At 43.7% G+C, this 15290-nt stretch overlaps 2 protein-coding genes across 2 annotated transcripts; one reads left to right on the top strand and one right to left on the bottom strand.

Moving 5' to 3' along the window:
- The first annotated feature begins 8164 nt into the window (after nucleotides 1-8164).
- Nucleotides 8165-9575, top strand: hypk (huntingtin interacting protein K). Its single transcript, XM_042318624.1, has 4 exons — nucleotides 8165-8366; nucleotides 8778-8833; nucleotides 8927-8978; nucleotides 9236-9575. Exons 1-4 carry the CDS (start codon nucleotides 8205-8207, stop codon nucleotides 9329-9331), a joined length of 366 nt encoding a protein of 121 aa, XP_042174558.1. The 5' UTR covers nucleotides 8165-8204; the 3' UTR covers nucleotides 9332-9575.
- mfap1 (microfibril associated protein 1) lies at nucleotides 9565-14218 on the bottom strand. The gene is made up of 8 exons (XM_024407077.2): nucleotides 13531-14218; nucleotides 12949-13165; nucleotides 12507-12651; nucleotides 12120-12313; nucleotides 11491-11760; nucleotides 10858-11017; nucleotides 10444-10533; nucleotides 9565-10076 (listed from the first exon to the last, which is right to left on the bottom strand). Exons 1-8 carry the CDS (start codon nucleotides 13610-13612, stop codon nucleotides 9897-9899), a joined length of 1338 nt encoding a protein of 445 aa, XP_024262845.1. The 5' UTR covers nucleotides 13613-14218; the 3' UTR covers nucleotides 9565-9896.
- Between the last annotated feature and the right edge of the window lie 1072 nt (nucleotides 14219-15290).

Here is a 15290-nt window from a genome sequence, read left to right as displayed (position 1 = left end):
CAGACTCTTACTTAATCTCCTCAGTTCTGTTTTAAACTGGCTTTGACTGGGACTGAGTGGCAGGGCGTGGGCCCTACCGAGGCAGAAGAGTACAGTAGACTATAAAAAATGCTGGTGATCTGTATGTTTGTTATCCATGTTTACAAAGGTGGACTTGATCGATGGCCTTAGTGGCCTTTCTCAAGACAAGAGAAGGACTGCGCCCACAATCTTATCTGAAGTGCAGTAGCCCACACGGGTTGTTTACACAGGGAGGGAGTACACAGAGAGAGAGTGAGTCAGAATAGATTTGGGTCAGTGTGCAGGGAGCTGTGCCAGGATAATCCAGGGAAGTTGTACAGTCCCCTCAGTCTCAGTTAGCGTGACCTTCATCAGTCCCTCTCGCTCTCCCCAACCCTGCCGTAGACTAGCTCCATAACCCAGACTGGGTTATCATCGTTTGGCTGCAGAACAGTTCTTACTGGGGCTACTACTCTACGACAGCATAGGCCTAACTCATCAGTGGTTCCCAAACCTTTTGGGGTTGTGTGACCCAACTAGGGCCTGTCAAATGTTCTTGTTACAGACCAAGTAAACATAACAAATTCTACCAGAACACAGTTTTTGCCACCTGTAGCCTATAAAGAACTGTCAGCAACTCAAAACATTCAGAAAGTTTTCCGCATTTTGTTACATTACAGACTTGTTCTAAAATGGATTCAATAATTCCCCCCCCCTCATCAATCTACACACAATACCCAATAATGATAAAGCAAAAACAGGTTTTTAGACATTTTAGCCAAAAATATTTAAGAAATACTGAATTGTAACATTTACATAAGTATTCAGACCCTTTACTCAGTACATTGTTGAGGCACATTTGACAGTGATTACAGCCTTGAGATTTCTTGGGAATGACGCTACAAGTTTGACAGACCTGTACTTGGGGAATTTCTCCCATTTTTCTCTGCAGATCCTCTCAAGCCCTGTCAGGTTGGATGGGGAGTGTCGCTGCACAGGTATTTTCAGGTCTCTCCAGAGATGTTTGATTGGGTTCAAATCTGGGCTCTGGCTGGGCCACTCAAAGACATTCAGAGACTTGTCCCAAAGCCACTCCTGCATTGTGTTGGCTGTGTGCTTAGGGTCGTGTCCTGTTGGAAGGTGAAGCTTCGCCCCAGGCTGAAGTCCTGAGCGCTCTTAAGCAGGTTTTCATCAAAGGTCTCTCTGTATTTTGCTCCGTTCATCGTTCCCTCAATCCTGACTAGTCTCCCAGTCCCTGCCACTGAAAAACATCCCCACAGCATGAGATGCTGCCACCACCAGCAGACACGAGCCTACCAGACAAGCTAAATTACTTATATGCTCGCTTCGAGGCAAGCAACACTGAGGCATGCATGAGAGCATCAGCTGTTCCGGACGACTGTTTGATCACGCTCTCCGTAGCCGACGTGAGTAAGACCTTTAAACGGGTCAACATTCACAAGGCCGCTGGGCCTGACAGATTAGGAGGTGTCTTAACTAACATTTTCAACATGTCTCTGATTGAATCTCTATTACCAACATGTTTCAAGCAGACCACCATAGTCCCTGTGCCCAAAAGCACGTAGGCAACCTGCCTAAATGACTACAGACCCGTAGCATTCACGTCCGTAGCCATGAGGTGCTTTGAAAGGTTGGTAATGGCTCACATCAACACCATTATCCCAGAAACCCTAGACCCACTCCAATTTGCATACCGCCCAAACAGATGATGCAATCTCTATTGCACTCCACACTGCCCTTTCCCACCAGGATAAAAGGAACACCTACGTGAGAATGCTATTCATTGACTACAGCTCAGCGTTCAACACCGTAGTGCCCTCAAAGCTCATCACTAAGCTAAGGATCCTAGGACTAAACACCTCCCTCTGCAACTGGATCCTGGACTTCTTGACGGGCTGCCCCCAGGTGGTGAGGGTAGGTAGCAACACATCTGCCACGCTTATCCTCAACACTGGAGCCCCTCAGGGGTGCGTGCTCAGTCCCCTCCTGTACTACCTGTTCACCCACGACTACATGGCCAGGCACAACTCCAACACCATCATTAAGTTTGCAGACAACACAACAGTGGTAGGCCTGATCAACGACAATGATGAGACAGCCTATAGGGAGGAGGTCAGAGACCTGGCCGGATGGAGCCAGAATAACAACCTATCCCTCAACGTAACCAGGACTAAGGATATGATTGTGGACTACAGGAACAGGAGGACAGAGCATGCCCCCATTCTCATCGACGCGGCTGTAGTGGAGCAGATTGAGAGCTTCAAGTTCCTTGGTGTTCACATCACCAACAAACTAGAATGGTCCAAACACACCAAGACAGTCGTGAAGAGGGCACGACAAAGCCTATTCCCCCTCAGGAAACTAAAAAGATTTGGCATGGGTCCTCAGATCCTCAAAAGGTTCTACAGCTGCAACATCGAGAGCATCCTGACTGGTTGCATCACTGCCTGGTACGGCAATTGCTCTGCCTCCGTCCGCAAGGCACTATAGAGGGTAGTGCGTATGGCCCAGTACATCGCTGGGACTAAGCTGCCTGCCATCCAGGACCTTTACACCAGGCAGCGTCAGAGGGAGGCCCTAAAAATTGTCAAAGACCACAGCCACCCCAGTCATAGACTGTTCTCTCTACTACCGCATGGCAAGCGTTACCGGAGTGCCAAGTCTAGGACCATAAGGCTTCTCAACAGTTTTTACCCCCAAGCCATAAGACTCCTGAACAGGTAATCAAATGGCAACCCGGACTATTTGCATTGTGTGCCCCCCCCCAACCCCTCTTTTATGCTGCTGCTACTCTCTGTTTATCATATATGCATAGTCACTTTAACTATACATTCATGTACATACTACCTCAATTGGCCCGTCCAACCAGTGCCCCCACACATTGGCTAATCGGGCTATCTGCATTGTGTCCCGCCACCCACCACCCGCCAACCCCTCTTTCATGCTACTGCTACTCTCTGTTTATCATATATGCATAGTCACATTAACCATATCTACATGGACATACTACCTCAATCAGCCCGACTAACCGGTGCCGGTATATATATAGCCTCGCTACTGTTATTTTTCACTGTCTTTTTTACTGTTGTTTTTATTTATTTACTTACCTATTGTTCACCTAATACCTTTTTGCACTATTGGTTAGAGCCTGTAAATAAGCAATTTACTGTAAGGTCTACACCTGTTGTATTCGGCGCACGTGACAAATAAACTTTGATTTGATTTGACCATGCTTCACCGTAGGGATGGTGCCAGGTTTCCTCCAGACGTGACGCTTGGCATTCAGACCAAAGAGTTCGATCTTGGGTTCTTCAGACCAGAGAATCTTGTTTCTCGAGTCTTTAGGTGCCTTTTGGCAAACTCCAAGCGGGCTGTCATGTGCCTTTTACTGAGGAGTGGCTTCCATCTGGCCACTCTACCATAAAGGCCTGATTGGTGGAGTGCTGCGGAGATGGTTGTCAATCTGGAAGGTTCTCCCATCTCCACAGAGGAACTCTAGAGCTTTGTCAGAGTGACAATCGGGTTCTTGGTCACCTCACTGACCAAGGCCTTCCCCCCCGATTGCTCAGTTTGGCTGGGTGGCCAGCTCTAAGAAGAGTCTTGGTGGTTCCAAACTTCCACCATTTACGAATGATGGAGGCCACTGTGTCCTTGGGAACCTTTAGTGCTGCAGAAATGTTTTGGTACCCTTCCCCAGATCTGTGCCTCGACACCATCCTGTCTCGGAGCGCTACAGACAATTCCTTTGACCTCATGACTTGGTTCTCTTTATATAGACAGGTGTGTGCCTTTCCAAATCAAGTCCAATCAATTGGATTTACCACAGGAAGACTCCAATCAAGTTATAGAAACATCTCAAGGATGATCAGTGGAAACAGGATGCACCTGAGCTCAATTTTGAGTCTCATGGCAAAGGGTCTGAATACTTATGTAAATAAGGTATTTCAGTTTTTTATATATATACAATTTTGCAAACATTTCTAAAAACCTGTTTTCACTTTGTCATTATGGGGTATTGTGTATAGATTTCTTAGATTTATTTTTAATTTTTATTAATTTTAGAATAAGGATATAACGTAACAAAATATAGAATATGTCAAGGGGTCTGAATACTTTGATGGGTTATATACACTTATATGTGGAATCTTCCAACCAGAAGTTAATGGAATTTTGCAACCCTAGTCTAGGGATTGATTTAAGAATGGCCTATGTTATCTAACTGCACACTCTCTGATACACTGATTCTCCCTGCATGCACTGTAAAGCTTTGTTGATGATATATGACAAAACTCTTTTCAGACATAGTGGAAAGTTCACATTGTGTCAATATTTACTATCTGTTCTAAGCTACAAATGGAAATATGTTGATCAATATGCTAAATGTGACACGGTTAGGACTGTTTTTCTTCTTCAAATGTGACAGTGGTACTATTTGTTTTCCTTCATCCCAGCTGGTTGTCACGCAATCATAGCTCCTGTCTGAGATAACAAAACCATCAACACTCGCAATCATTGCCCTAAAAAACACAATAGTGACTACCAATTAATTCCTTACAGTGACAATGAACAAATACTATTCTCCAAGAATCAACATTAACTGATGTAATCGCAGCAGAGTAGAATCACTAAGAACTTTAATCTGGTTTGAAGATCTTTAATCTGCTGTTGGCTAAATTACTCCACCGTGAACTTCCATGAACCAATTAGTCCTTTCAGATAAACAGGCTTGTATTCATTAGCGCACACTGTAGCAAAACGTTTTCAAAAAATATACAACGGAAAAAACAGTTGTCCCTCCCTGTTTCAATTTTTTTCTTATTTTTCGTTTGGTGCATAATGAATAAGACCCGGGTTTTACTCTCGAGTGTCGGTCAGGGCGACCCACCACCGTCGCCCTCGGTACTACCCAGCATTCCTGGGGGCCCTTTCACTGACAGATAATTGCTTTTGCCTTGTGGGAGAGGAGACACTGCCAAAGCGAGCAGACAAAAGCAAATTAGAGGAGCCAAACGACGCCTGAGTGGAAGCATTCAATCTATGGTTTCAATAGGCCTTTTGGAAGAACGGTTGGATCGAGTCCAAACACGTTTTCCAAAAAACACAGTTGACTGTAGTTTTTTTTTGCGTGTAAAAATGTTAAAATCTTGTGATTCTTTAGAGTCCAGTTATTTAGAGATATGTTTGAAGTGTAAGAATGTATAAACATTGTAGTCTTACTGTCCATTGAGAGTGATGAGACACAGAACTAAGACGATGACCCAGAGAGAGGCAAGCCTCACATGTCAGTCAGAGGATTCCCATGCCAACCCATGGCAACACAATTTATCCATTCATCAACAGTGACATAACTGATTGAGTGTACATAACAGTCCATTTTCCAGTTTACGCTCTCTGGATTACACAGAAACTGCAGATTATGGCAAACGTCCTACACATAATCTACACCACAATCCCAAACATTTTTGAATGGATGAAACATAATATTTCTGCTTTGCAGGTTAGGAGATTAAAAACAGTATTTGATTGCCTTTTCTATGTGGCTCAGCAACCCATGAGTGCAAAGTTCAAACTAATATCTTCATGAATTCAATGAGACTTTCTATCAAAAATAATATACAGTATAGGCCTATGTGACATGAATTGTATAACAGTAAAATGGGCCATTTCACTCTAAAGATTCATAACAATATGATCACAGTGTACTGCCTGCCTGCCTGCCCGCCCGCCTGCCTATCAATCCATAGTATACTGTAACTGTATATGTCTAGGTCAACAGTAACTATTACAGATCAAGAAGTGGATCATAGTGAGGTGTTGATGAACTACTGAACATGGCCAAGAGCTGAATTGGGTGAGAAGGAAGGCAGTCAGTGGGACACATTCCACCAGGCAGGGAAGGGAAGAATAAGACATTCAATAAGACATTCTATTCATTCCATTGTGTTTACCAGGATGGTAATGTCTGAAACACCATTCACTGTTTCTCAGGCTGGGAATTGCGATCCATAAAAACTATAGAATTTGATAGAATTCATAAAGTATTCTTTGTTATTGAATTAAAGGTAGATAGTCTAATCTCATCCATTTTGAAGGCAGTCCCACCAGAGTTGGATTCAATTCCATTTAAATGAAATAAATTCAGGAAATAAACTTAAACTACATTGACTGAATTGAAATGGAATTGACCCCAACACCAGTCCCACCACTTGCAAAAGCCCAAGCTCACTCTCTGAATGTTTCGTTCTGAGTTCATCAGTTTCTCACCTGAGTACAGAGACAGCGACACAACATTACTTCCCAGACTGGTGCAGCAGGCACTGAGGGGGGCGAAGAAGCTCCAGGTCCACCGGCTCTCAACGATCAATCATACATCAGGATGAAAGGGGTACTGGGACAGCAGTACAGAATTAACAAGCCCGGAAACACTCAAGTTTAGTATATGCATATCACCCTCCTGTTTTTCATTAATAAGCCCCAGCACCACCATTCCTCTGGGCCCCATCGATCATCCCACACATCTCCCCCAACAGACAGGCATAGATGATGTACAAGGCAAACACCCTGAGAGGGAGAGCCAGTCAAAGAGATTTTGGCTTCAGATGTGGTCAAGGAAGATTTCTCTACTTTTTAGGATTAAGCTGATTAAAATAAATTGGATTGATTGGTAAGTGTAGTGTAGTGTACAGGAGGCGGGAAAACTATTGTGGGGGGGGGGGTCAAGAGAGAAACGTAGGAGGTTGGCCAGGTTGTTGGGACTCTGAGTATTAAAGTACTGTAAACCTCTTATGCAAGACAGAAATAGGCCTAGGTGTGCGGAGTACCCTTTAATCCAACCTCATGCAGTCTATACATCAACCTATCCAGTCAGAATATAATTTGGCATTTGGCCCATCTGGCCAAGTGACACTTGGAAGTTGGATATCAATTTTTTTTAAGAGATTGAACTGGATCTTAAAGTAACTGTCCTGAGAAAATCTGACTTTTGAAAGTTAATGCTCTGTTAACTCATACCCAAATAATGTTTTGACTCATCTTATACTTGTATTTGTGGCCAAAGCATAAATTGGAGAAAAAACACTTAAAAAATCCAATCTCAAACTTGTATCTCAAACAGACCAATTAAAAAATGCTTGCTATTTCCTCATAGAGTGGGGCAGCAGGTAGCCAGCCTAGTGGTTAGAGTGTTGGACTAGTAACCGAAAGGTTGCAAGATTGAATGCCTGAGCGGACAGGGTAAAAATCTGTTGTTCTGCCCCTGAACAAGGCAGTTAATCCCACTGTTCCTAGGCTGTCATTGAAAATAAATTTAATAAAAATAAATACATTTGTTCTTAACTGACTTGCCTAGTAAAATAAAGACTATAATGTCATCCAGCTGGCCAATCAGTGGTCTACGCTCATGAATATCTATAATGACCGGGATACACCCATGCCATTACATTGTTGTGGTATGCCCACACCATTCCAACACAGAAAAGCTGATTTTTAACATACTTAATTACAATTTTTGAGCAGGAAAACTATTTCATTCATATTGTAATTAATTATATGTCATATATCATAGAAATCTGGAAACACTGGACAGTTACTTTAAGCACTTGCAAATCCGTAATTGCATGACATTTCTTCTTTTCCAGGATGTAACATATCACCTTGCACACTTTTCAGGGACCAGATTTGGCTGGTGATGAGCGCTACTTTCAAAACTACTGGCTGTATCACTTTAAGGATATCAAGAAATGTATCTTGCATGGTAAATTCAATATTTGCCTGGCATGCTAGAATATGCATAATTTGTAGTAATATGAGCATAACTACTATAACATAATTTAGGATAAAGATTTAGTTAATCTAATTGTATATGAAGTTAACAAAATACAAATTAAAACTGAATATCAATGTAAAATATTTTAATTTTTGCTTACAAATTGCTGATAATGGATTGCGGTTTTTTCTATATTCGCTATCTGGGATCCTTGAGACGACCCTACCCTATAACCCCAACTCTTACATAACCCTAACCTTAACCTTTTTGTAACCTGCAATGAGGGTATGAATGTCCGAAGGACTTGGTTAGCACTCACACTGGAAACCATGTGACATCGGTGCTTCTTAATTTGCCTTCCGATAGTTTTGTAAACGGATACCCACTCTCTTTTCGTTCCGGCTCTACAGGAGCAAACATGGCGGCAGAGGGAGATGTGGATTTGGACCTGGAAGCTGAGGAGAACTGCACTGGAAAACCAGCAGAAAAGCCTCGGAAACATGATAGTGGGGCTGCCGATTTGGAGAGAGTCACCGATTATGCCGAGGAGAAGGAAATATCGAGCTCCGATCTTGAAACGGTGAGACTGGGCCAAGCACGCGGGGCGACGATGGGTGCCCACGTTAGCATGAAGGCTAGCTAGCGTATGCTAACAACGGGCCTAACCGGCGTACAGTGAAGAATGGAAACATATTTGCACAAACCATGTGTTGTGAAAATGTTACCGTAATCAACATACAAACGCGTCATTTCACGTTGGCACGTGCTGTTTAACCAAGTCAGCCCTGAACAGAACAGGCGCTGTACATCCCAGGACAGGGTAGAGCTTCTGTCTATTCAGCAAGCGTTAGCCTATGGCTGCTTGTAGGTTTTTCTGCCTTGCATAATTTACTCTTCCAACCTGTTTTGGGAGTTCTAGTTACTGACTCGTCAGTGCTGTCATACAAATATGATCCCTTTGACTATCTGATGTCTGCATGTCCTGTTTCAGGCAATGTCAGTGATTGGAGACAGGAGATCAAGAGAACAGAAAGCTAAACAAGATAGGTGAGTCACTTCCTTTGTCAGATTTTCATTCAACAATCATTGATCTGGAAATGAATGAGTACACTAATGACTTGTCTGGGGTTATGATTTCAGGGAAAAGGAACTGGCTAAAGTCACTATCAAGAAAGAGGATGTAGAACTCATTGTAAGTATCCCCCCAGACATGTTTCTTGTTTAAGTGTCAGGGTCACAACCCTCATCTAAAGTTAATGATCTTTTGCATCACAAAAGCATTAAATCAAATTAGTCCTCTGGAACTCTAGTCATCCATATTCTACTAGGGGGTGTTATTAGAAACTATGCTTCAGAGATACATTCATACATAGAACACTTCAGACGGTCTATCAATACAACTACCCATTCTGATTATTCTAATGTCCTGCCTCAACTGTCTTTCCACAGATGGGTGAGATGGAGATCTCCCGGGGAGTGGCCGAGCGCAGTCTGAGAGAACACATGGGCAATGTGGTAGAGGCTCTGATTGACCTGTCAAACTGACCAGGAGAAACTGACCCGAGAGCAGCTTTATGCAGCAGCATTGGACACTGGACTGCTTCCTAGCCTGACTGTATTCATTGACTCCATTCCATAGCTCAAATCAGACATTTTGTCAACTGAAATAAAACATTGCATTTCTCTTTATGTATATTCAACAATACTTAAAAATGATTACTTTTGCAAGCACCTGTTTTTGATTTATAATAAATGTGGAATGAAATAAAACCAATGGATGAAAATGTTATGTTTTAATCACGTACGCTTTATATCCAAGTTAGAAATTAACAGATGTCAGATCAATGGCGATAAAACAAAATAGCTACACAACTTTGAAAATGTACAAAATTACATCAATATGCCTCCATGAAGCATCCACACATTATCAGGGCATAGCCCTAAACCCAGGGCCTTGCTCAAAGGGTTGGTGCATTCAGGATATTGCAGGTAAATGTATGGCCATAGAATATACTTCAGTGAAGTGTAGTTCATTTCCATCTGCAACATTCTGAAACATTTCATCCCACTGAACACACCCCAAGTGTGTCTCTTCCCCCTCAACTTAGATTCAGGTCTTCCTCTTTTGCACTGTTGGTCGGTCAAACACATCTCTCACTCCTGCAGCCTTCTGCTTAAAGAACTTGCTGTTCTGAGCACTCTCCTGAGCCCAGGCTGAGTCAAACGATGTGGTGTCCTGATCCACCAGGTGGGTGTACTTAGTGCGTCCGGAGCGACCAAAGTTCTTGACCTGGAATTAAATGAGGGGGTTGTTAAAGATGAACTATCTGGACGTTTATTTGCCAATTGTTGACTGTATGGCTCATATAATTGTATAATTTATTGTCATGAAACCACACACATCCTTATTTTGAGGTAATGTCTGGATAATATGTCCATTTAGGAGAACATTGTCTCAAGAGCAGCTCCAGAACAAAAAACATTCTGTATAGCCACTATAAATTAAAGAAATTAATTTACATAGGGGTTGCCAATACACTGGGTTCAAAAACAGTATGAATTTGCTGTTTACATTGATAGTGTACATTTATAATAAATAAACATAGGGGGATTATATGTGCTACAAAAGTATGATGTTTGAAAGAAGTCCAGCTGACCTGCATGACTTTGGGGAGGATGGTTTTGTTGAAGTGGTCCTCCAGAGTGGGGGCACTGAAGTCTCTCTTGAACACATTCTCCTCTTCGTCCTGGAAACAGATCACATTCAGCCAACATCAAAGACAAGACGAGCTAGTCGGACAAAATACGTTTACCAAGTTTCAATTATATGAATGAAGGATCATACATATTCTATATACCTGAATCACATCTCTGAATATGCTACAACAGTGCGCACACTGCTTATAAGAATCACTCATACAACAATCTAACAACAAACATGAGACAGATCACTCCTATACTTACACTTTCTCCTACAATTCTAACAATCACTCATCAGCAACATCTGGTGGTGTGTTTCTTATAAGAATGCACTGTACGGAGTTCTCTGAACCCTCGTGTCTACAACTCACCATGAAGAAGGCTCCTCTGTGGTAGTACTTCTGGAGGAACTTATATTTGCCCTTAGAGGCCTTGTTTGTGATCTGTTTGCCATTATTCCGCAGCTCGGCCCTGCGCTCCTCCTCGGTGAGGCTGTGGAACCTCTCAATCTCAGACTTCTCTTTCTCCATTCTGGAAAAACCGACAAGGCAAGTGGGTTACATGGACAGCAAAGGTTTGTGTCAATATAATTAACTCTGGACCAGTAATTATTAACATGGGTATAAACACTTCAAGTGTACAGGTCATTCATACAGATAATCATACAGATAATCACATAATATAAAAACAAAGACGCTAGCCTTTTTTACTTTGAGAGGGAACAACACCAGCTTTCAATGGTTAAGTGAATCAATGCCCTATGTGAAGTATTTCTGATGTCTACTTCCATTGTCATTCAAGACTGTCTTAATATGTTCCACTCTTATGCATTTGCCTGTAAATGGTTTTGAATGGTTTAAAGTGCTGCACAATAGGACACACTGTAGCAAAATGTTTCAAAGATGAAAACGAGTGTTTCAAGATAGTACTTGACCGTTTCAGATCTATATTCATTTTGTGCCTAGTGAACACCATGGTTCATGTTTAAGTCTGACTGTACTCACGCTTCACGGGCCTCCCGGTCCCTCTTGATGCGCTTGAGCTCCCGGACCTTCCAGGCCTCATACTCCTCCTCCTCATTCTCCCCGTCCGTGTCCAGGGAGTCGAGAGCAGCCAGAGTGCGGCGGTTCTCCTCAAACTCCTTCTTGGCCTCCTCCTCCACGATCTTCAGGGTGTAGCGCCGCCGCTCCTCCACCTGCTTCTTGGCCTCCGCCTCCAGCTCCCGCTGTTTGAGCTCGTCCGCCTCGCGCTCCGCCACTGTTACTCGGTCCTTCCTGAGGAGATACACATCAAAATCTAATTTTCTCACCCGGGACACAAACGCTGCAACACAATCCATTTGTTGTGAACATACTCTGTCCATATGATAACAGGACAGCAGGTATACACAAACTGATGCATGCAGTAGAAAACAGCATAGCTGGTAACAGTTTTGTACTGGCTTTTAAATTAAAATTATTTCTCCTATAAGCCAAATGTATTTTCATCAGTCAATTTGGCCGTTTTGAATTGTCTAATCCCAAGCCCACGATCAAAGTTTCCCTTAGAAAAATAAAGTTATTACATTCTGAAATAAATTATATTAAGCCCTGATAATGGTTCAGGAGTAATCTTGGATGGCAGGACTCCTTACTTGCGGATGAAGACTGGTTTTAACCGCGGCTCGGCCTCATCTTCACTGTCCGTGTACTCCTCGTACTCTGACTCCGACTCCTCCTTCTCCGCGCCCGAATTCCCTTCTTCCTCCACCTCCATGATCTCCGGCATGTCCTCGTTCTTCCGCTCCTGCGCTCGCTGGCGCATCATCGCTCGCCGCCTCTCGATTTCCTACAAACAAAACAAAGTCAATGTGTTACGTAAAGGGTATCTTGTATACCATTCCATATTACACACCTGGGACCGTATTCACAAAGCATCTCAGAGTAGGAGTGCTGTTCTAAGATCAGTTTTGTCTTTAAAATCTTAATGAATAAAAGGGGTGCCTGATCCAGCTTTCCAAGAAGATCCTTGTGTCACTCACCTCATCATCCACTTCTTCCTCTTCCTCCTCCTCTTCGTCACTGCTCTCTTCGGGTGCTCTCTCTGGGTGCCAGGTTCCCTCGTCGGAGTCTTCACTGCTCTCTGCAACCACCTCCGGCTCTGCGATCTGTCTGTGTCTTGCCAACCTGAGAGAGAGAGAAAGAAACATTTACAATCATCACAGCACTCAAAATCCAATAGGGCTAATAGTTAGGCCTAAATGGTTTAGTGATCTAAGCCCAATAAAAATCAGTCAGTCATTCATAGTATTCAAATTCCTGATAACCCACAATATGTGCAGAAAGGTTTTAACAACCCCTCACCCAACTATGGGTGTCTACTGACAAATACAGTTCAGCTCAATGAAGATGGGACTGGGAGCCATCACAACCAACACAGGATCCCACTGGTTTACAAGATGAATCAATGAGAATTATCTTCACCTCTCCTCCGCATCCTCAGAGACGCGGTTTAGCAGACGCTTGAGACGCGGGTCAGACACCACCTCTTCCTCCATTTCCATCTCAGGCTCGGCATCCTTTGCCTTTTTTATAAACTGGAAGTCCTCCTCCTCCTCGTCAGAGGAGTCCATGGGAGCATAGTCGGGACGTTTACCCGACACATAGCGCTTCACCTTCACCTTCTCCATCGAAATCTCACCTGGGGACGAAAGTAGGCGAGCAAGCTTGGTTACCATGAACTGTCCATTATCATAGATAGCTCTACTTACTCTGTTACATTTAGTGAGGTTAAGTTGTATATACTGTCGTTTTGGTTTTGTGATGGATTGAAACACGAGTAAGGGAATGAATTGTGATTTGTATATCTACTGTAGACGCAGACAAAAAGTTTGTCCGTACAATTAAGAAAATGCAGCATGCAATTATATCGTGATATTAACTAGCTAAGTTATACAAAGTTGTGTACTTGGATGGCTAGATAGCTATCTATTGCTACCATGAAATCGGCTACCACCTAGTCCAGGATAGCTTGCCTTAGCTAACGTTAGCTACAGGAAAACTCACCTTTCTCATTTCGAATCGGCACAGCACCAGCCGTGGACTGGATCGGCGGTTGCTTCATGTTGAGGGCGTCCCGTCCAGACATGATTGCCCGATCAACAATATCAATATATTAACAAAAATTAAATCGACTTCTAGATAGCAAAACAAACCCGTCGTTTATTTTCTCGACCACCACAGGAAATACTCTAACTTTACCGGAAATCATTCTTCTTCCTTGGGATTGGGTTGGCGGATCGGATCGCATCCTTTTAAGGAGCATACACTGCCACCTACATTACTGGAGTGTGAGGCCAGTCACAGCCTACCTATATTATATTAAATTATATTCATTATTCATGTTCCTCTAAGAAAATGAAATAGAGCCCTAGACACCACTTTCCTCCGTCCACTACAGCAACCCAGCCAGCCTCTAACCCTTTCACACAATCTCTCCCTATCTACATCATACAGTCCACAAAATATCAACACCTGCACCACTGTTTCCTCCACTAAACACTCATCACACATACCTGTTTCTTGTCTCTCTATCATCCACAACGTGGCATTAAAACTCAAACTGTAGTCTACTCCACACAACTTCCTCTGTCCTACATCCCATACTCTCCACATCTTCCTTTCCTGACCGGTGCATGCTGTAAAATTCAAATCAAATGTATTTATATAGCCCTTCGTACATCAGCTGATATCTCAAAGTGCTGTACAGAAACCCAGCCTAAAACCCCAAACAGCAAGCAATGCAGGTGTAGAAGCACGGTGGCTAGGAAAAACTCCCTAGAAAGGCCAAAACCTAGGAAGAAACCTAGAGAGGAACCAGGCTATGTGGGGTGGCCAGTCCTCTTCTGGCTGTGCCGGGTGGAGATTATAACAGAACATGGCCAAGATGTTCAAATGTTCATAAATGACCAGCATGGTCGAATAATAATAAGGCAGAACAGTTGAAACTGGAGCAGCAGCACGGCCAGGTGGACTGGGGACAGCAGGGAGTCATCATGTCAGGTAGTCCTGAGGCATGGTCCTAGGGCTCAGGTCCTCAGAGAGAGAGAGAGAGAGAGAGAAGGAGAGAATTAGAGAACGCACACTTAGATTCACACAGGACACCGAATAGGACAGGAGAAGTACTCCAGATATAACAAACTGACCCTAGCCCCCCGACACAAACTACTGCAGCATAAATACTGGAGGCTGAGACAGGAGGGGTCAGGAGACACTGTGGCCCCATCCGAGGACACCCCGGACAGGGCCAAACAGGAAGGATATAACCCCACCCACTTTGCCAAAGCACAGCCCCCACACCACTAGAGGGATATCTTCAACCACCAACTTACCATCCTGAGACAAGGCTGGGTATAGCCCACAAAGATCTCCGCCATGGCACAACCCAAGGGGGGGCGCCAACCCAGACAGGATGACCACATCAGTGAATCAACCCACTCAGGTGACGCATCCCTTCCAGGGACGGCATGAGAGAGCCCTAGTAAGCCAGTGACTCGGCCCCTGTAATAGGGTTAGAGGCAGAGAATCCCAGTGGGAAATTGCCTCCCCTTACTACTAGCATCACACTCCCTTTGCCAAAGATCAAGCCATTTTGCCCAGATCAAGGACTTGACTTCCCTGCAGCCCAGCGGGACCTGAATATCTACCCCCTCTCTCCTCACAGCACTCTTAGCCACCACATCTGCCTTCTCATTACCCCTCCACACCCACATGGGTAGGAACCCAGCAAAAGCTTACCTAGCCCTATCTCGCTCACCCCCAGTCCA

Source organism: Oncorhynchus tshawytscha, unplaced genomic scaffold (genome assembly GCF_018296145.1).
Source record: "Oncorhynchus tshawytscha isolate Ot180627B unplaced genomic scaffold, Otsh_v2.0 Un_scaffold_530_pilon_pilon, whole genome shotgun sequence".
Taxonomy (NCBI): domain Eukaryota; kingdom Metazoa; phylum Chordata; class Actinopteri; order Salmoniformes; family Salmonidae; genus Oncorhynchus; species Oncorhynchus tshawytscha.
This window is presented reverse-complemented; position numbering and strand designations above follow the sequence as displayed.